Source organism: Trematomus bernacchii, unplaced genomic scaffold (genome assembly GCF_902827165.1).
Source record: "Trematomus bernacchii unplaced genomic scaffold, fTreBer1.1, whole genome shotgun sequence".
Taxonomy (NCBI): Eukaryota; Metazoa; Chordata; class Actinopteri; order Perciformes; family Nototheniidae; genus Trematomus; species Trematomus bernacchii.
Window position 1 is genome coordinate 3,449,218 of NW_022987313.1, and position 21,647 is coordinate 3,470,864.

Genomic DNA, 21,647 nt, shown 5'->3' on the forward strand with positions numbered 1-21,647 from the left:
TCCTTGACAAAAGCTAGATGACAGGCAAGTATTAAAACAACTTGCTCACAAGTGTTAAGGGCTAATTATTTGTAAGTGTTCCACAGGACGATGGTGGCAAGATTGTTTATTTCAAAACCAGGTGTACAAGTAACAGACAGAGACAATAAATAATGCAGAGACCAAAAACATGTTTCGTAGATCTACTGAATTAGAGCAAACATAGTGATACAAAATCTACTTCTTGCTCGCTTTTCCGACCGTGAAAAGCAACTTAAATACGCACAGAAAAGGTGTATTGTCCTGGAATGCACACAGAGAGAAGTTTGACACTTGAGGATGAGAGAAATGTCATCCAGAGCTGCAGATTTCCCTGGAAAGGTCACAGAATTATGTAATCTTAACGACACATAACACTGGCCAAAATGTTTAGGGAAAATAATACAGTGAAATAAACACGTTTGGTCTCATAAACGACATGTTATTTTAAGATACACATAATGGAGGGACAAACACAGGTCACTTCCTTCATTCCCGTCATGTAGGTGGCAGTTTGTTTGTTTGGCCGCTGAAGCGAAAAAGGACAAGAATTCTTACACAGCTGGCAGCCATACGATAATGCAACATACATTTTAAAATATTGCCAGTATAATAAGCAGTCAGCCAAACAATGGTTGCAGTTGTCCGAAGAGAGGAAGTCCGCCTCCTTTTCAACTACAAGAAGCTGAACTAAAAGTCACCTTAAGTCGATCTATTAATCATTGGCTGAAGCTGAAATGCGATGAATGCACTTAATATTAGTGCAGATGCCATACAAGTTTGAGTGGAAGAGTCCATGATGCACTAAGTTAGTGTGTAGAAAGCATAAAGGCATTCTCTTACAATATAAGAATATTACTAAACATGAAAAGGCAAGAACAGGTGTTATAGTACATCTAAGTTCCTTGAGAAGAGGAGAGCAGTATCGTTATATTCACCTCGTAAAAAAGGTCAGTGGACTCCCAAAGAACATTTTCTGAGATGCTTCGGTCCACAATGTCTAACTACCATTCCTACAGTTATTAAGTCACGATTTGATAGCAAATGTGAGCTTCACACAATTTGTCTACGAGCTGAAATCTGAAATTACTTTGACCTCGGATTAAAAAAAAAATCCACACATTTCCAAAATATCAAAAGTAATATAAAATGAAACATAAAAGAGACAAGTAAACAAGCAATTTATATTTACACTACGTACAGGTTCACGACACGACTCATCTCCATCATCCATTGCAGTCATTTTTAACTCCCAGCACCCCCTCCCACCCCTCCAAATATCCTCAGATTTGATAGTCAGTGTGCCGTCAGAGCAGCAGCAGCTTGGAAGTCAAGAAGTCAGTCAATGAGCTTTGAATTGTAACAGCCACAGGATGAGAGAGAAGAGGTGGAGTGGGGCCCCCCCTGGTGGAGAGCCGGTGGGATGACATGAGATGAGGGCAGTGGCGCTCAGAGGTTGTCCCCCGGCTGGTACTGAGGCTCAGTGGCAGTGAAGTAGTCCTCCAAAAAGGCCTGCAGGTACTCGAAGGTGGGCCTCTCCTCGGGGTCTTTCTTCCAGCACTGCACCATCAGCTCGTGCAGAGAGGGGGGGCAGTCCTGCGGGCACGGCATCCGGTAGCCCCGCTCTACCTGCTCCAGCACCTCGCGGTTGTTCATGCCTGGAAAGAGAAACACGGAGAAATGAAGGCAATGGAATAATAAGCATCTCACATCACGGTCTCACTTTTTGGGTTTTCTTTTATGAGCTCTTTTATTAAAATAATTATAAATAAATAAACAGGAAGCAACTGGGCCTGAGAGAATATTGCTTTTATTTGACTTTGTAATGGTTATTTCATTCCATTTTTTGTTGTTGTTGTAAGAAGGGGCAGGTAAAATAAGATTTTCTTCTCCCTGCTCCTTTCCACCATGCGCTATAAAAACAACAACCAGTATAAGTGTACATGTTTTGTAAAGTGTAGATGTTTTGTTTTGAAATAACTGCCATGTGTGGAATAAACAAATAAATAACAGAAACAGCTGAAATAACAGATTTTTGCCATGTGTTTCTATTTTATTGTTCTTATTTTAATCACTTACTTTATTGTAAGTTGTTATTTTATTAACACTGTTTTTATTTAACACTGTTTTACTAGTATTAGTGTTTTTATAGCTTTTATTATATTTAATTATATATTTTTTATTTTGTTTTCTGTTATTTTCACGGTCAATCATCTGTGAAGCACTTAAAACTGTACTAACTTGTATTAAAAACACTAAACAAATGAAGTTTGATTCTTTGATTACATTTCGTGTAACCAAAACAATTCAAAACCTAATTTATCTAACAAACAAAATGCGGTTCAAAGCTCTAGAAGCCAGTATTTGGACCTTTAAGCTTTAATTTTGGTAACATACAGGTACGGCAGTCGCGAACCGTCAGGGCCTTCAAGGTATTCAGAGAACACCCTGGAACACTCAGATAAAACAAACAAAAAATCGATTTAATTATATAAATAAAATGTAATAAAATGTATATAAAATGAATAAATGAGAATCGTATCTGTGTTGTTGATCTGTAATATTACAGTGTTACGTTGATTTGTTTGTCCTTCTCGGACCATGCACTACGCATTTCAGTGGTTTTGTGTTAGAAAAGAAAGCAACCAATCAGATCTTGTTCTGGGTCTCTGGGTAGAATATCCTTCAACCAAGGTATTCTATATCCTTGATAGAATGCCCTGGCCGTTGCACTGAATGAGAGCGTACATTTGGACTGACAGTTTGATCAACCAATCATATATTGATTTGTAGCCAATGGGCGTATTCTTTCAGAGTTTGGTGTGTGTGTGTGTCTACAGAAGGTCCAGTTGTGATAGACACGGTTCGCCACTGAGGTACGGTATACTGATCCTAAAGGTCAACAATCAACTTCCATGCTAGGATGAAATGCTCAGAAATGAATCTCATAAGAAGTAAGTTGAGCATGACTACGATTGGATTTTTGAGACCGTTAAATATGTCTGTGTCCTAAAACGAAATGCTGACAATGTAATATGTTATAAATCTTATAACATTAGATTGCCAGCATAAACATAAGATTTCGTCGTGAGTTGATAAATTGCATTTGATGGTTAAGGCTTCTTCTAGTTCATAGAGATCAACTTCCACTTTACTGCAGGTTTAATCATCCAGAGAAATTGAAAAACATGTGTGGGTGTGTGGGAGCATGTATTTAAACGGTTGGAAATAAGAGCTTTTTCTTCATTTGTGTTATTCTGTTACTCATTCAAATGCATATAATGTCAGTTTAATGTCAGAATGTGTATAGCAGATAAACAAGAACACTGTCATTTCACATGTTTTCACACTCGTCAGGGAACATTGCTCTGCATAATGCACAATATGATGTACATTATGCAACATGCCGCTCTTTTTTTAGAATACAGATCCATGGCTAGAGTCTCAGCAGACTCAAACACTCTCACGCACTCTGCATTAATCAAATATGAGCAATAATCTGGAGTTGGGATGAGATTACATAACCCACATGAGCTGCAGACCCTCACCTGGATACGGCACTCGGCCCTTGGTTACCAGCTCCGTCAGCAGGATGCCAAACGACCACACGTCCGACTTGATGGTGAATTTCCCGTAGAGAGCCGCCTCAGGAGCGGTCCATTTTATTGGGAACTTTGCGCCTAAAAGAAATTCAGATACTGGATGTTAAACTACTATAAAATGTTTGTCCTTTCACTGTTGTCTTTCCAGCTGAGAGAAATAACCTTTACCAAAACCCAAAGAGTAAGTAGGCCAGTCTCCTCTGTGTGAATGTGTCCCTTTATCTGTGATATCATTAGTGCAGAGACACGAGGACATGATAACATCCCACCAGGGAAAAAGCGGAACAATTCCATTATCTCTCTCCATCTGATTTTGCACTTGGCCCAAATTGTAAATATTTAAACCGCGAGTGACTGAAAATGTTGACAGAGTGACTAACAGAGTCTGGAAGTCCTCCTGATGTTGTTCACGTCTGCCAAACATAATCAGGAAGAGCATAGTTTGAGCGATTCAGGGCAGGGCCGTTTATTCCTCGCTCTTCTAATGAGATAAACAGCGACAGATGGATTTTTAGGTAGAACATGAGCTCTGGCTTAAATCCTGCACTGAACCCTAGTATAGGTTTGATATTCTGTTGTATTTGTGCCTCGCTGCAACCACATGTGCTTCTGTTTTCCACTGGTGTCACCAAGACACATTCCTGCTCATTTACTGCTGTTATTCTGAAAAAGTAGTGTGTGTGTGTGTGTGCGTGTGCGTGTGCGTGTGTGTGTGTGTAAAATGTATCATGGAATTAACTTAAGTGGAATAAGTCATCTGCCAGCTCGCCAACTTTTTCCTCTGACGTTGAGGTTTTGAAGGAAATACTGTGGTTGAGGACTAAGGGAACACTACAGAACAAATTAATCTCTATTCCAACAAAGACCTGCAAAAAACCGTTGCTGCCGGTTAATGCAACTGTAAGGTATTGCTTACTTGGAAGGAATTTATACATCACTAAATTAGAACATGCTACACAAGTAGTATAATCAGTAGTTATTAGTTGTTTTTAAATATTTATAGTTACACAGTTCCTCAATTAAATACACATTAGCTTTAAGCTTGCTCATAAATATGTAAAAGCGGTAGTAATATGTTATATAATTGACTGATTTGATTCACTGCCATGTTCTGGAGTTATAAAGAGCGTCAAAGATCTCCAAGTGGATTTATGAATGTTTTATTCGCAATTACAGATACTGTAATGATATCACTGAGAAGTTCCAATCACACTTATTCTAAATATTTGAGCATTATGTCTGTGTTTTTCTATGCAAACTTACAGCAATTGCATCCTAGGGGTTTGTAAAGTAACTTATTTATTTAATGGCCATCGCCGTAAGACACACAATTCTCCATGTAGGCATGCATAAACAAACTGACATTTACGACGTATAGGCAGTTACCTTAAATATAGTGTTTGGCCTACTTACTACAGTCCTACACTGACTTCCTGTTTACATATAAGTTTGCTTTTGATTGGACCCTGGTCTAGATGTTTTCTAGCAACCGAATCACCAAGTGGTTACAAGCTTAAACATTCTTTAGATTTCAACAAGGCAACCCCATTTAGTAAATCACTAGTTTGGAACCGGCAAGTTCTTGTTTAGGAAGAACCCAGGAATGATTTGACACAAAAACTTGAATTCACTTAAAGCTGGTGCAGCCCAACCCAGTGACCCACCTTGTCTTGCTGTGTATTCATTGTCCTCGATGAGCCTGGCCAGACCGAAGTCAGCGATCTTACACACAAGACTTTCTCCGACAAGGATGTTGGCGGAGCGCAGGTCTCTGTGGATGTAGTTCATCCTCTCAATGTATGCCATGCCTGCTGCCACCTGGGGAATGGAGTTATTTTTTACAATGAACATCATATCAGAGTTTCAAGGTGATTTGATGTGTGCTAGGCAAGATTTGAATGTAGATGTACAGCTATTTTACGAGCCTAAAACTATTATTACTGCCTCGTGCTTGAATGCCTCCGTCAAACAGTCAAGTAGATGTTTACATCTGTATCTGCCCACAACGTCAGCTTCATGTCCTCATCCTTTTATCCTATTAGATATTTGTGGAAAATGTTCATAATTAACATATGATTCAGAGAGTTAGAACAGTGACCTTGACCACCAAGTTCTCTGAGTCCAATATGACGTTTTTGCCACATTTCAAAGAAATTCCTTCAAGGCCTTCCTGGAATTACGTGTTCACAAGAATGCGGACGGACGCAAACAAACACAATGCCTCCGGCTGCAACTGTCTACTAAAAATAATAAAAGGGACTGAAATGTAAGGGGAATACAACAGACCTGAAAACCCATAGATGTGCCATATTTGACAAATAAAATCCATTATCAGATATGATTACTTATTGACCCTCGGAGAATCATGAATCACAGCTTCAAAATGGAATGAATGCAGCAACTGAGTGCTCTTACAATAAGGTTTAATTACTAAATGTAGATACTTTAGTCCAATTGCTTTAAGAATAAAAGTGTCCCAGACCAGTCAGACTGCTAAGTAACAATGTGCTAAATCTACACTCTTGAAAAACTGCCATTTTGGCCTGCTGAGATGAGGATTAGCCTAATGAATCTGTAAACATTGGCAGTACATCAGGATGGAAATGGCTGTAAATGGGCAACACTTATAAGCTTAAACGAATACATTGATACCAGCTGGATAAGGTTAAAGTGAATAAGCTCTCAGAAAAAGAAAATCGCCTCAGAGTGTTTTGGTAGCAAATCCAGCGTGTACAGCATCAAGATTTCATGTTCAGTGGCGTACCTGAGCTGCCATGTCCACGAGATTTGGTAGCTTGAGGGCTCGTCCTTCTCCATCTTTAAGGAAGTCAAGCAAACTCCCTAAAGAAACAGATAAAAACGAGTTAGGAGGATCTGTCGTCTTGTATTGTCTTTATCTGCCAGATCTTGACTCAAGATTTGGATCAAACTGAAGTAAGACATTGTAGCGAAAATCAATTCTGGGATTCCTGCCACATGGCTCAGTCTTTATTTGTCAGTTATTGCTGTGGTAACTGAAGATCTCTGTTTTCATCAACATAACTCCTGTACAACCACTAGTTATGTTTGTATCACTGATATTAGATGTGGGTTTATAACAGTATGCACATGCTATGAAGTAGGACACCTACTGTACTGTCAGTGCAGATCCATAAATGATGCACACACTGTGTAAGTGTATGCACAGATGCATGTATGTAATATTCATAGTGTTTAAGTGTCAGTTGAAAATAGCATCTACCTTTGCACATGTACTCGGTGACGATGTAGATGGGCTCCTCGGACACCACGGCGTAGAGCTGCACCAGCTTGTCGTGTCGGAGCTTCTTCATGATCTGAGCCTCCTCCAGGAAGGACTCGGGCGACATGGTGCCGGGCTTCAGAGTCTTCACCGCCACCTTGGTGGTGCCGTTCCACGTGCCTGAGCGGGGAAAAAAAGAGGTTGTTAAAGGGAAGTCAGTGACTAATATTTCAGAATGATTTTATAGATATCCTAAATCTTAGAGATACAATTATTGATCATCTTGAAAAATTACGATTCCAGTTTCTTTTCTAGACACATTTTTACAATCATAGTACAAAAAGAAGAAGTGAAAAGAAACAAAAAATACATGCACATCTAACATTGAGTTACATAATGCTTTTCTGGGCTTAAGTTAAGCTTGGAAGGAGACCAATAAGGTGCTTTTAGTTGAAAACTTCTACGATATGACTTTATCTGTGTTTGTGTTACTTACAACTTTTGTGGTATTCCCAACATCTAACAATAACCCAATATGGGAAAATGTAGTTTTACTGAACTCAACTAAAACATCACGTTTTTAAAGCAGGTAAAGATAAGCCATGTGACACAGACACCTATTGCATATTACAAATAAGTAAAACATAACAAATACCATATACATTAGCTTTTAAGGTCCATACAAACTAAAGCAGAAATCCGGAGAATTTAAAATGTCTTATTCTAGTCCAAATGGTCACTGAGAAAACTCCTAAATGATATCACTAAAAGCAAACACCCCTCCCTGTGGGTAACATTACATAACTGGGTGTTAGTTTTGAATGATCCAACACACGCAGTATGTTTCTCGAAAACAGTGCTCCCAGCTGTCCAAAATTGTCATTTTTGCCAAAAGAGAACGCCAAAAAGATACGCACCCATCCAGACCTCCCCAAACTGGCCATTGCCGAGACGTTTGATGAGCTGCAGCGACTCACGAGTGATCTCCCACACGTCTTTGGTTTTGACGGACAGGTCGGTGAGACGAGGCATGCCTTTGTGGCACGGTACGATCAGGCGGCAGCACAGCCCCGCAGCCCTGGCTGAACCAACCAAATAACATTTTGTCATTTTAAAGGGGACCTATTATGCAAAATCCACTTTTTCTTGTCTTGTATACATAACCATGTGTCCCCTCTGTGTAAAGAGATTCTGAAAGTTTCAGGAAAAAAGATTCTCTCTCTTTTTGTCCTGATCCATTTATATAAAAACCTGTCTGAAAATGAGCTGATGTCATAACGATGTTTTGGCTTGTGTAACCATTAGCCAATCACCAACCAAGGTAACCTCCCCCCCCCACCTTATCACCTGAATCTCCTCCTAGAGCACCATTGTGTTTTTTTAACCAAATATCTCTCAGAGGGGCGTGGGGAGTGGCTCCTTATTTTCATCTAAAGTAACAGACAGAGAATCAGCACTTTTGAAACAGGGCTGAAACAGAGGGGATTATGGGATGCTACAATGATCTGTTTGGTATTTGGAGCCAAACACTTCAGAGACATGTTTTGTATATATCTGAGACCTATAATATATTGATGAAAAACAGTATAATAGGGGACCTTCAAGGGAAGGATCTATCATGACTTTACGTTTATGTACATCTTCCATAACTGTGGCGAGAGTCTCACCAGAGTAGTGCTGCACCAGCTGCTGGAGCGTCTCAAACTGGGCTCTGGTGGTGATGTAGTAACCTCCACTGTCCAGCTTACGAATCTTATAGTGTTTGACGTGGTCTCCCTTGATGTCATCCCAGTCCTGGATGGAGAGGGAGTAGGCCCCTGGAGCAGAGACAACATTATTAAGAAACAATTAATGGTTTCAAGTCGACTAGAGCAAATCTCCGGTGAGTGTGTAAAAGATTTAGGGCAATGAAAATGGAGCACTTACATAGTTAATGACATGATATTAAACTGAACTCTAAAATGCAATGTTGGTGTAACATTCTATTTTGTTTGTCTATAAATAAACAGCTTGCACTGCCACATTCATGTCATGTAAAGGGTTCCTAAATATGTATTTGTTTGTTTATATTCTGTGTGTTTCCCAAACTTTAAAGTATTTAACATGTTAGCATATTCGATGAGGATTACCTTTGGTTGTTTCACTCTCACGGATGAGGAAAGTGCCTCTGGCGTTGCCGTTGGAGAGCAGCTGCCTCTCTGCATCCTTTCGGCCTAATTTCCCAAAATACCAGCTGCAGGGAAAAAGAGAAATAATCAAAATATGGTTAGTAATATTTGATTAAATACTTTTTTCAATACTATATGTTCTATTTTTACTCTAAGTGCCGCTATGCCACAGTTATAAAAAGACCGTGAGATGAGCTCTCAAATATTTATGATATATTCTCTACTGAGGAAGCTGTACTGCTGTGTGCTCATATACAAAAAAAAAAGTTTCACTCACTCCTCAGCTTGGATTGAGTCCACTGGAGCGACGTAATTGCTGGGAATGTAACCAGTTCCACCTGTAGTGAGAGAACGAGCCTCCCACCAGTCGCCCTCACTGAGGAGAGGAGAATAGAAAGGGAGATGGAGGTTGGAATAAAGCCATCAAACATTTACACATTATGCAGGCAGGCAAACAAAGACACTCAGAAGCGGATCAGATTTATTGGCTGTGTTGTTTTGAGAGCTGAGGAAAGAGCACATAAAACAAACTACAAAACAAGTTGTTGTTCTGCTGCGCTGGCCACTGAAGCTGCAGTGATTTATCTCTTCAAAGTCGGACTGAAATCTGAGTCATCCCCTTATTTATGTCAAAAGGGAGAACTAAGGTCTTAAGAATGTGATATGGTTTGGGTCAGATGTTTGTAAGGCGACACCATCATAACACCAGCTCTCAGATGTTGGTGTCAGTCAACACTGCTATGGGAAGTGTCCACCCAAAAGCCCTGGAGCTCAGAAAGAGTTTCCACAAATATGTTGTATCCTCTTGTAAAATGGGAAAATAGATAGAGTCGTAGTATATATAGAAGTTTATATGTACTAACAGAAAAAACGGATAGAAAAGGATTTAAATGTCTTTACACTATAAGGATAGGATAGTTACCAAATTACAGGGTCTAAAAACACGCCACACCACATATGTATTGTTTTTAAAGCACAGCAATCCTGTCACTATTTCTACACCACAATTGTGACAAGCCATATTTCACTTCTAAAATGCAAACCATCAGAAAGCTATCATTAAAACAAAGTGTCTCAACATGCAAAACAACCCCTATAAGCCGGGTCAGGGATACAGAGTCATGTTTCCTTTGTCTGTGCTTATGAAACACCATTTCAGCAGCATTCAGACAGGACAGACAAAAAACAGAGAGTGGGGAAAGAACGACCGCCTCCCTTTATGCTGTCATGCAGATGTTTCCACACTTACGTGCTGTTGAGGATCTGGAACCTCTCCCCCTTTCTGAAGCTGAGGTCATCCTCGGTCCTGGCTTCATAGTCGTAAAGGGCCACAAACAGAGTCACCCCTGCAGGGATAACAACGTGACATTTTGGTGGTTAGAGCTAGCAGAGGTGAATTGTTTAGATGCAGTATTATGTTGGGACTCTCACTGTGGTTGTTATGTTGCGTTTGTTCATCTGTTTCCCACATGGGCTTTTCCGTTATGTTATGCAATGGCAATAAAAATCACTGCCCTCTTCATTTATTTTTTGAAGGCCATCTGCTGCTTTTATTTTAACCCCAAATTCTCATATTTATTTTATTATTTTCTACACGTCCATTATATATATCTACTTTGACAGAGAAACGTTCCAGATGATTGTATCTCTTATTTCACTGCGTCCTATAGAACATTTTTTTTAAATGATTTTTGGCTTTTAGTGTCTTTTAGCTCACTTTTTTGGTTTTACAGTCTTTTTCTAAGTTTGATAAAGCCACTGTAGGTACATGCTCAACACCAAATGGCATACAGACACAGTTTAGCAGCCTAAGAGACTCATATTTCCCTCGGGAGTTGGGTGCAGACGAAAACAGAGTTAAAAGAAGAGCAAATATTGAAGTTATATTTGTCACGTGACCTCGATCGGCTGGATATGTAAATTAGCAACCATTAGCTTATTAGACGTTCCCCTAAGCAAGTTTATAAGCTTATTACATGCCACGGTTTAAAAATAAAACATTTACCATACAATTAAAATCGGTTCAACATGCAAATGCATCAAAGTCTGCCTTCAAGCATTATAAGACAGAGCTTCCTCTAGGAACAGTTAACGCTGCCAAGGACTATATGAGGGAGGCTAATCAAATGTATCTAATGTGATTTGAAATGGCCTTGGACTCCCTGTATCTCCTAATAAGCTTGAGTCTGTAAAATGATTTCATTTTCTGATTTGATCTAAATCGTTTCTGGACACACAGTGCTGCAATAAAACCCTGTGTGTTTCCCTTTAAATGCAGTGACCTCCAAAATAAACCCTACAATGACCGAAGGGCTCACTGTGTCACAGGCGAACATGTTGATAACTTCACAAAGGGGTCACATGAGGATTTCCCCCGTGCTAGTTGACTGTTTTTTTTTTAACAAACTCAAAGGTTAATGTTGTTTACTGTTGCCTCCTGGAGTACTCTTTTTCATGTATACATGCTGGTGGTGCACTCCACAGATGCAGAGTGTTTGTCTGTACTAGAGTAATTTACATCAAAGCAGGAGATGCTGATTTATGCATCACACATTACATATATCTTTAAAATGTTAAGTAAGAGAGTGTAAAGCAGATGTCACCACTATTCAGCACAATGCCTGATCTATCTGGTCGTGAAAGTGCTTCAAAGAGCAATTTAGGTCACTGTTTCTTTTCCATTAGCTTTCAGACAGTGGACATTCATCTTCTGCAGAAACGAGAACAATCGCATCACCAGAGTATCACCACACACAGGAGGAATCATGTATTTACTATAGGACGAAGAAAGAGTTCAACATATTTTTACATTTGAAATTCCAACCTTGCTCTGCAACCATTAATGAATGCTAGTCAGTGAATGTTGGACGAGGGCCAGACAGTGAGTGGTTTTCAGAGAAGTTTACAGATGTTTACAACTTAGACCAACATTTCATTTCTCTTTTAATTGCTGTGTTTGAAATGTGACCCCCTTTTAATGACAGCAACATATTTCAGAATTACAATGTGACCTTCTCTTAAAGGAACAGTGTGACATGTTGGGGAATACACTTTCTTGCAGAGAGTAAGAGATGTTCAATACAACTCTTATGTGTGTAAAACAAATATGGTAATACAAGCAGCAGGCAGACAGTTAGCCTAGCTTAGCATAAAGACCAGTAAATGAAGGAAATAGATCTGCTAAAAAGTATTTTACCCCAAAAACCTTATTTGTTTTATTCTATGCAGAATTTTTGTTATGGTTTAACACATTGAAGATTTTACATTGTGGCAATAATGCTCAATAATAAACAGATAGTTTGGCATGAAAAAAGTATCACAAGATATATTTTCAAAACAGCAACAGCCTTTAAAACCTGTACCCCCCAAACCCTATTAGTTACTAAACAGCTGCCTTGTATTCAAACCAATTTACATGCTCCACAGACTCGTTTAAAAAAGCTCCTTGAACCTCACCTGTTCCTCCTCGAGACCGAAGCGTGCCAGACTGCGAGGACGTGTGGACCCCTCCGAACACGGTCACCCCCTGCGAGGCGCCGGTGTGGAAGTTGTTGTAGTTGGGGATGGTGTTGACCCCGAAGCTGGGGTAGTGTTGCGGCGTGGGGTCGGACCCATAGCGGTACCCCGAGTTGTGCGAGATGCTGGTCTCCCGGTCATCGGTGAGTTTTGCTGCTTCTTTGTCCTTACATTGCACACAGCCCATTCTCTCCTTTCTGTGGGTGGAGAGAGAAAGAGAGGAAATTAGTACGTGGGTGAAATAATAGCTCAAAAGCCGTCTCCATTGGGGAAATTATGATTCAATATTCCATTATTTCAGAGCTTCCTCTGAGGGTTACAGAAAGCTGTATGAAAAATCTTTCAATTAGGCTGAAATTAAACACGATAGTTTAAACTCCATTACTAATTATACTTAGGCACATAATGGGACAGAGATGCAGTGTATGAATAATGTAAACACTGTAAATATGTGTACAGATACTCTATGCTGAGAATATCCACACTATAAAAGAATTGACCAGCTCTACTTATCATGGTTTAATTTTCCATCTTGTTGCACCACCACACTTTTAGGAAGAGTTTACAACCAGCCATTGCATTTACAAGTTGGCACGCACTTTATTTTTGTTTTCTCTACAAGTAGCCACACAGCCAACTAAAGATTCAGTTAAAATGCACAGAGAGGCTCTTAACAGTAAACCGCTCGCAGACTTTACACTGAGTCCCATGACAGGGGCTGGCCTCAGTAAAGCAAACCAGTTTCTGTAATGGGTAAGGCAATCTACTTTGCCAATTTAAAAAAAAAAGAGCCTTACCATCTTTATAAGACCTAGTTAAACTAATGCACATTTCAGCTCACCGTGCCCCCCATTAAGCCCTGCAAGCTTACAGAGCCGCGGAGAGGAGGAGAGTGCAGACAGACTGTTGTCTTTTATCAGCGCTAGAGGCCAGCTGACTTTTGAGACGGCTAATTGGAAACACACTTGTTTACAGTCGCTGTGCATGGGTGGAGGGGGTGCTGGGGGCAAACACCTGGGCGGCAGGAGACTGAGGAGGAGGGAAACAAAGCTTTTGACCTCAGCTAAAAGATTCAGATCCACATTAACAGAAGAGCTAGTTGACTCACAGGTGGTGTCTCTGTTCTGCCAAGAGGGATTTATACAACAAGAAGAAGAATCATCTTTTGAAAAAGGTTTTTGCCAATGATAGGGACAAAATAGTAGGTTTTGGACAAGTGAAAATGCCAAATATGTTATACAACAATACCCAGCAGCAGCATCACACACAGAGTAAAGATGATTTTGGAGGAAACCGTTTCAGCTAGAAGAATCTCTTTGCATCTCATTATTGAAGATTAAGAGATGAATCAATTCATCAATTAAAAGAAAGAAAGACAAGACAGTTATTTTGAGCATTATTATGTTGTTTGGCACTTAAATTGTGTGAATTCCCTGGTTTTCTTTGAGATTGAACTAAATATGTTCCGTTTTGGACAACAAGGCATTTCAAGATGTAACTTTGGACAAATGTTAGCTGACTGCTGACATTTTGTGCACCAAACATTGACAGTGTTGCAAACCAATAAAATGTATAAACACTATCTTTCTTTTAGGAGACTATACTGCAGTTTGAAGCCCAAATGAGCTGGAGTAGGAGGCATGTCCTGAAGGACACCAGAGCTTAAGCTACAAAATATATATGACTGGATTCCTTCGGGCCTTTTTACAAGCCAGAAACCCAAATGCCAACTTCAGAAAAAAGTGCAAACAGATGTGTCACTTGCTTCACAGAGCCAGCACTGCAACAGGCAAAGTTAAGTGTTGTTGAAGACTTACATCCTGCACGAGTATTTCACTTTTTCAAGCAAGCAACTCATATTTAAGACAAAGGGAAAATAAAAAAGGGTGTGCTCACATTTGTCATGTCAAAAAGTCCATGATGCTTTGTTATCCTTAGTCTTGATGATCGCTGCCACAGCAATAAGAAATAGTGTTTCCTCCTGCTCACAGGCACGCACAGTAATGCAAGTAAAAATCACAGAAATAACCACCATGCGTCCCAAATACAGAATTCTCCTCCTGTGCACAGAAAGACTCTTTAATTTCTCCAGTCCTATATTTTCTCCATACTACTTAACTAACAGAAGAATGGAGCCACCGCAGAGAGGAGGAAAATCATTGTGATTCATTACTGCCAATGAAACCCCATAAATACCCAGAAGAAGAAACCAGCCCAGCAGTAGCATTACAGTATGAGCCCAGAGACCAAAGCTGTGGGACCAAAGACTCAAATAGAAGAAGGAGCTGATTCTCTCGTAATCCTTAAAATAACAAATAATCTTCTTTCACTTCTTCCATCTTCTGGTATTTACCGCAACAGCTCTCTACGGTGCAGCAGGTATATTAAAAGTATAGATCCACCTTAAAACAAATGTTAAGCCTACAATTTTCATTAAGGGGAAAGGCTCTCGGAAAACAGTAGAAATGAAAAGGTGAAGCCTGTCATATCGTCAATGTGACAAGCTGTCAAACTATATATCAATAAGTCAAGGAGATATTGCAAAAACTAACCCACAGACATCTAGTGCTGACCAGCCGATGAAAACAGGGTTAGTAACTTATTAAAATCTGTGACAGCTTTGGTGGAGAATTGCACAAGCATGGACATATTAACTGGAGTGACTGCGACACCACGGGTCTGCTTTCTGGTGGATTTTCACTTTAACTGGAGTGATTGAAATGAAAATAGCACCGCATCCACTCCTGGAGGGATCAGAGTAAATGAGGGGAGATCTCACGTCGCCGTGCTGCCTTCAGGGATTATAAAATTCCTCCTGCTCTTGAAGTAAAAAGACTGTAGCTTTAACATGTCTGTAACTATTCTGCTGCATAGAATCTAGGCCATCTTGTATTGTTTATACATATGTTCCCTTTGTAGTATTTTGTTTTTTGTGTAGTAAACTTTTGCACATGGACATCTGTGTGTACGTTGAGTTGAAGTTGCTCGATGAGAGCTTTATAAAAATCTTTGGACACAACAAACGATATATATCAAGTTTAGCTTGAGAGCAACAGGCAGATGTATCACATTTTCAAAATAACATAAGAGTTTCAGAAGCATTCATCACTGACTTTCAGATCCAAAGGACGACCACTCTCTGTTATTCAATTACACGCATGAAAAGGCACTATGGATCATATCAAAATGTCAAGACAAAGCTCTGCAACGTAGTGATTTTAGGTGCGTTTCAGGGACACTAAACACATACTAGACTGCTCCACGCCTGACCTGCGGCTCAACTTTCTCCCCCCCAAAAAAGCAGATGATGGCATCACTGCCGCGGGGTTTGTTCCTTTCCGTGGCACGGCTTGGGTATAGCATGACCACCTCACCCTGCAAGAACGCTCGTAACGCTATTTTCAGACCCAAATGAACAGCTTGCCTCTGAGAGGACCACACTGCCATGATAAGAAAGCTCCAGTGGGGACAGGATCGTAGCTATGTGGTGTGTTGTAACAGTTATTGGCAAAAAGGCAGAGACGTGGAAGAGTGGGAGGACTTGACTTTAACACGAGACGGACAGAGCTATCAAATTTAAAGTCCTCCTCTTGATTGGCTCAAGATGTAGTCTGAAATATGACTTTAATGTCCAGCCATATCTCAAAACTGTCAAGACAAGATTCCTTCACATCAGGAAGTGACTTTTTATTTCTTAAATTAAGGTACAAATTGTTTTCTGAACAGAAATGAACTGGATAGGGCCAGTACAAATCAGTGCATCAGTCAAAGCTGATGGGATCAACTGGATTTACATTTTCTGACTGTTTTTTATGCTGTGTTAATCATCTGTAGTAAAAACAGAGGAGCTGGGAGCCATAATGAGATACTAGGCCATTTATAGTAAGGCTGAGAGATCAATATGTGAAATTAAAAGGACAGACATGTCAGGGTCACACAGCGTGACTGATGAATGACACAGGAGATAGACAGACAGGCCGGAGAAACAGACATATGCGCTGGCCTGAAAAGACAATGCATGTCAGGACTGAAAATGTAATAACGGGCACTGGTGTTGATTTATTGTAGAGATTAGGTAGTCAACCCCTTAGTTGTCAACAGCCAAAAATCAGCAACATTTTTCAATGAATTATTTGAATGGTTCAACATCATTTCCCAACCTTTTTGGGTTGTTTATTATACATGCTGTAAAAAACAAATGTGTCCTTTGGTGATCCGAAATCAAATCCACCTTTTTCAAGCTTGATTAATTAATCGTTTTGTCTTTAAAATATTGTTTTTTTTAAATGGCCATTTCTCATTTCAAAAAACTAATTGTTTTATTTGAATACCAGCTCAAATCCCATAAAATATCATAAAGAAAAACAGCTTATTCTCATATTTGTTTAGAAGCTAGAACAGCGAAAATGTCATCACTTTGCTTGAAAAACAACTGAAAAGATTCAAAACAATAGGTACATGCTCTCAGCTCAAAAATTGAAAAACAACAGTTGGAAATTTGACTTACAAATTAAGCTCAAATGTTCCCTACATCTTAGAATGCCGTCATTATTTAACCTCATGAATGTGCAAATCTCTCCAGAATACAATCATTTTGCAATTCAGCCCAGCCTCTAACAAGACAGCTCTGTTTAATTTGAAATGTGGGGTCCCTTTACACTCATGACACAAAACAAGGTCAACCCTCCCACAGCCCTCCTACTGAAGCCACGCTCGCAACGACCTTATTCATCTCCTAAAAATCTACTTTCTGTTCATTCAACAAAGAATTGACGTAAAAGAAGATAATTGTGTGACATTTGAATGCGTATAAAACTCTCCTGTGTTTGCTGGACTAGTTACAACATTTGCTTGTGTAAGACAACTGAGTTCATTCAGTATATCAACAACAAGACAATGGCCACATTTCACCCTGCTACAAGATTATCAGCACAATAACATGCAGTGTTGAGGCTTTCAAAGCATTCTTCTCATACTGAATGAACAGAGGTGGTTATAAAACCCACAGCTGAGCTTCATACAGTACGTACGCGTGGGTTTAAGCCTTGACTGTGTTTTGGTGTCACAATGTTCACATTTGAGTATGTTGAGTCATGTTGTTAAATCACTGAGCACATTGTAAAGACCCATTCAGTCATTGAGATTGGTGACTGGTTGATGAATATTTACCAAATGAGATAAGGGCAAATTAGAATAACATGAACTTTTCTCTTTTTCCAGAAACAGGAGCAGATTCTTGCTGCTTCTGCCTGTCAGTCTGAACTGGGGGGTTTAAAACGTTTTTTTCCAGATCTGGTGCCAGTGAAGGGCAATGGTTGGTGTAAGAATACACTGGAAATATTGATGTGGTGGGTCTACAGAAATGGAGGTTAGAAGTTTTCTGAATAACACTTGCATTTAAAAAAAGATAACTGAGGACGAGCCAGAAGGTGTAAGAGTGCTGTAAATAGCTGATTCAATCAGTTTGTAAAAAACAGTGTTACTAGTATCTATTTTGGGAGTTTTTCAAATGAAACACTTATCTTATAGACTTTTTATTTACCTATATCTTAATGGTTTCTTTTCTTATAGATGCTACAGTATGCGCTTCCAACCAATTTTCATTCAATTGGTCCAGTTGTTTTCCCAAAATACGTGCTGACAAACACACAAACCGAAGTAAATACGGGTAACAATGAATCTGCCAATAAGATTTTTTTGAGGTGATGTCTTCAAATGGGTTGCATTTTCTGATTAATAGTGCAAAATATCACAAATCAAGAACACAGTCACTTTTGAAAAGCACATTTCTTAAATAATTCCTCCATTATCAAACAGGTGCCCAATTGATTAATGTTCATCATCTAATTGATAATTAAACTAACTGTTGCAGCTTCAACTGAAAATCAGCATTAGCTGCTGTGGCTGTTGTGTGTGTGACATTTGTTGACCTATAGATAGACAGTCATACAACTACTTGATATGTTGTTAATGAATACATTTTGCTTTAACCAAGCAATTAATTAACCCCTTACTGGGTCAAATGAAACGCCTTTGTGGGGACATACTTCATTTCAACCTAAAATCAGTCACAATTAGTGGCTTATACTCCAGTGTGCCTCATAAGTAGGCTAAACTGTATGGACAGAGAGGGCCTGAAGGGGAGTATATGGTCCATGAACCATAATATGCAACTCCTTTCATTCAAAATTCATACACATCACGCACGACAGTTGTGTATTCATTCATGGACCAATGACAGGCTGGATACTGAAAGCTTCAGGCTGCAGACCCACACACAGCTAACTTATTGCACATGGATAGAACCGAGGCTTTAGCCCCCAGCTACACACTGTGTACACCAGCCCTGGTGTTTGCCAACAAGATGGATGGCTGCACCTCCAGACACATCAGATAACCCGATTAGGACAGCTTTAATTGGATATTCAACAGCGCGGCAATGCAATTAGCTTTAATCATAGCACAATTATTTTGGGGTGAATCAATAGGAGGCTGTCTGGAGGCCATTGTGGCGTTCATCGTGAGTGTGAATGGCCTCAGTGGTCAGCTATGCTCTGCAGCGCATCCATCCCTGCTGCAACACAGAGCCCCCTCTCCACAATCACAGCACTGCAAAACATCATCCACAATTACGAGACCACCACCTCTCTCTGTGTTTTTACCCCCTCTAAAGGCAACGCTTCCCGTCAAATATATGCACGTTTATCTGCAGGACGACTAGACGGAATACTGGCAGTATTGCAGCGACCCACAATGTGTCATTTATCTCCTCTGCTCTCTCTTTCACCGAGATGAATTCATCTCGCAGTCCACAGCGCAAAATAGGGGACGAGGCGGGTGCACCAATTGAAATTCTACACAGAAAGATAAAAAACAAAGGCGTGCTTACCGCAGAAAATCAGATTAATCCATCGGAGTTTCCAGAGGGACTTTCGTGCGGGAGTTCGCAGATATTTTTCTACTCTCTGTGAGTGTTTTTCCTTCGCATTGAGAGAGAATCGCGGTCCTCCCTGCCCGATTCAGGAGCTGCTGTCGCCGCCGTGCGTACAGATGATGACGAAGGCGAACAGTCAAGTTCACAACAATAAAATGCACCGCTGCTGGGTTTGTCCTTTCAAAATAAAGCTGTTGTTCTAATGTCATTGTAATGTGAAAACAACAATACAGAGTGTCAAACAAACATGAATTCACATGATTATAACTTATCTGATCCTGCATGAGCATCATTATGTCAAGAAAGACCGGTATATGATTTTTAAATGACTTAGTTCCGTGCTTTTATTTTGATCTGCAAATAGTGCTTTGTTTTCCGGTTTATCTCTTGACGTCTTGACGTCGTGTGATTGCGTGCAGCTGATGCGGATCCACGCAGCAAAAGGGCTGTGATTGACAGCGCTCTCCTCCAATAACAAATTACAATGCATAGTGGGACGCCCCTTCGTTTTTCAGAAGACTAAATAACAAAGCATGATGAGCAAATTGAGATTTGAGCCTTCTTCATACTCTCAGTGAAAGTATTTAAATGGGAATAAGAAACACACAGATCAGCATACAGATAATAAAACACTAATAAGTCTTACATTTTTTTAAATAGGAACCAAAACCCTTTTTCATAAATCTTTGGGTCAAGCCTTCGTGAATTAGTTGTATTCAAACTAAAATCCTTAACAGGTAATATTCCTCTGTGCCTGTAGGGAAGCTCATGAGTTCAATATCATGTTGTTGTTTTTTGTTGGAACCTGCTTGAAATAAGAAAACTGTGTCACCTGTATTTATATTTTATCAGCAATATTGAACCCCTCAGAAAGAGATTTAGGTGCAAATACAACATGTCTTGCAAAAGAAAATGGAAAACAAATCCTAATCCATATTATAATGTTTTGGATACTATACAAACTAAATGTAAATCTGTTCAAGAATGTGATTATGAAGCACACTGCTGACCTCTGACCCCCGATAACTTAAAGGTAGGGTAGGTAATTCACTTCAGAAACACTTTTTGTTATATTCCATGGAATGCTCTTAACATCCCGATAGCAATGAATCAATTAAATGCTTTGACAATAAATATATACAAATATTTCATCTGTGGAAGCCGTGGCGCTGTAAAAAGCTAGTCCAATTATCTGCCTCGGCCCGCGGCAGATAACTGGATGGCCTGCCGGCCTGTCAGCCTTCCATCTCGTGCACAAACTTATCTCGTGCCCTCATTGGTCATGTGCACGTTCGTGTGTGTCTCTGTACTTTCAAATTCTAGCTTACTCGAGCTGGTTTCTCCATTCTTACCTACCCTACCTTTAACATACTTCCAGTTTTGAAGCGGTTTCAACACTGATCAGGCTTCAATAAACCAAACATGCACTTATTTAGCTGACAGAAAAAGCATGTGGCTCTTTTTGTAGTCTGTCAGAAAGTAGTGAAAAATGAGACAATACACTTATAGTGATATACAACATAAAAACTTGATAAAATAAAGTAGTTTTTTTCACTTTTACTTTCAAAAGTTTGGTCTTTGGTTGAGGGACATGTTATGGAAACTTTGTGTGTTTTAGCTTTTGTGGTACTATACAGTTTACTCAACTTTAAAAAATCACTCTGTGGATTCTCTTTTTAAAGTTTTTGATGTTTATGTCATATCTTTAAACTTTCTATTGATATTGACAAATAAACAGATGATTTATATATTTTTGTTTCACTGTAGTGTAAAAAAGAAATGCATGTTGTTAAAAATGTACATTTACTTTAAATGGACACAGTTTATTTTCCTAACGTTATATACAGTTGATTGGACTCAACTGTTTGGTAGAGCCTTATAATAAAAAAACTGTGTAGTGGGTGTTTTTGGCACCCGAAGAAACTAAAAGGCAGGAAAGTGAGAAGTGTAATGAATACCTTTCGCATGTTTAAGATGTTGTGTGGATTTGTGCCTTTGTTTCATTTCACACACACTGAACACACACAGGCTGTGCTTTAAGATCCTGATGCTGTACAGTATCTTCCTGACAGGTGAAGTCTTTATGTCTGAATGTCTGGCCTGCATGGTGCTTCGTGCCCTGCTGGCTTTGTCCCCTGGTTTACATATTCATGGCAGCTCAGCATAAT

At 39.6% G+C, this 21,647-nt stretch overlaps 1 protein-coding gene across 1 annotated transcript; it reads right to left on the reverse strand.

Moving 5' to 3' along the window:
* Positions 1–89: 89 nt before the first annotated feature.
* On the reverse strand, positions 90–19,590 carry fyna (FYN proto-oncogene, Src family tyrosine kinase a). The gene is made up of 12 exons (XM_034125258.1): positions 19,435–19,590; positions 12,486–12,742; positions 10,279–10,375; positions 9,307–9,405; positions 8,991–9,094; positions 8,529–8,678; positions 7,779–7,943; positions 6,862–7,041; positions 6,385–6,461; positions 5,285–5,438; positions 3,567–3,698; positions 90–1,676 (listed from the first exon to the last, which is right to left on the reverse strand). Exons 2-12 carry the CDS (start codon positions 12,730–12,732, stop codon positions 1,468–1,470), a joined length of 1,614 nt encoding a protein of 537 aa, XP_033981149.1. The 5' UTR covers positions 12,733–12,742; positions 19,435–19,590; the 3' UTR covers positions 90–1,467.
* Positions 19,591–21,647: the final 2,057 nt, after the last annotated feature.

Bases quoted from the DNA above. Each gene is read 5' to 3' on its own strand.
- fyna (XM_034125258.1), bottom strand. From the start codon at position 12,732: ATGGGCTGTGTGCAATGTAAGGACAAAGAAGCAGCAAAACTCACCGAT. The intron at 10,376-12,485 runs GTGAGGTTCAAG...TTATCCCTGCAG, and splicing joins TCGGTCTCGAGGAGGAACAG to GGGTGACTCTGTTTGTGGCC. The intron at 8,679-8,990 runs GTAATCCTCATC...TCTCTGCTCCAG, and splicing joins TGAGAGTGAAACAACCAAAG to GGGCCTACTCCCTCTCCATC.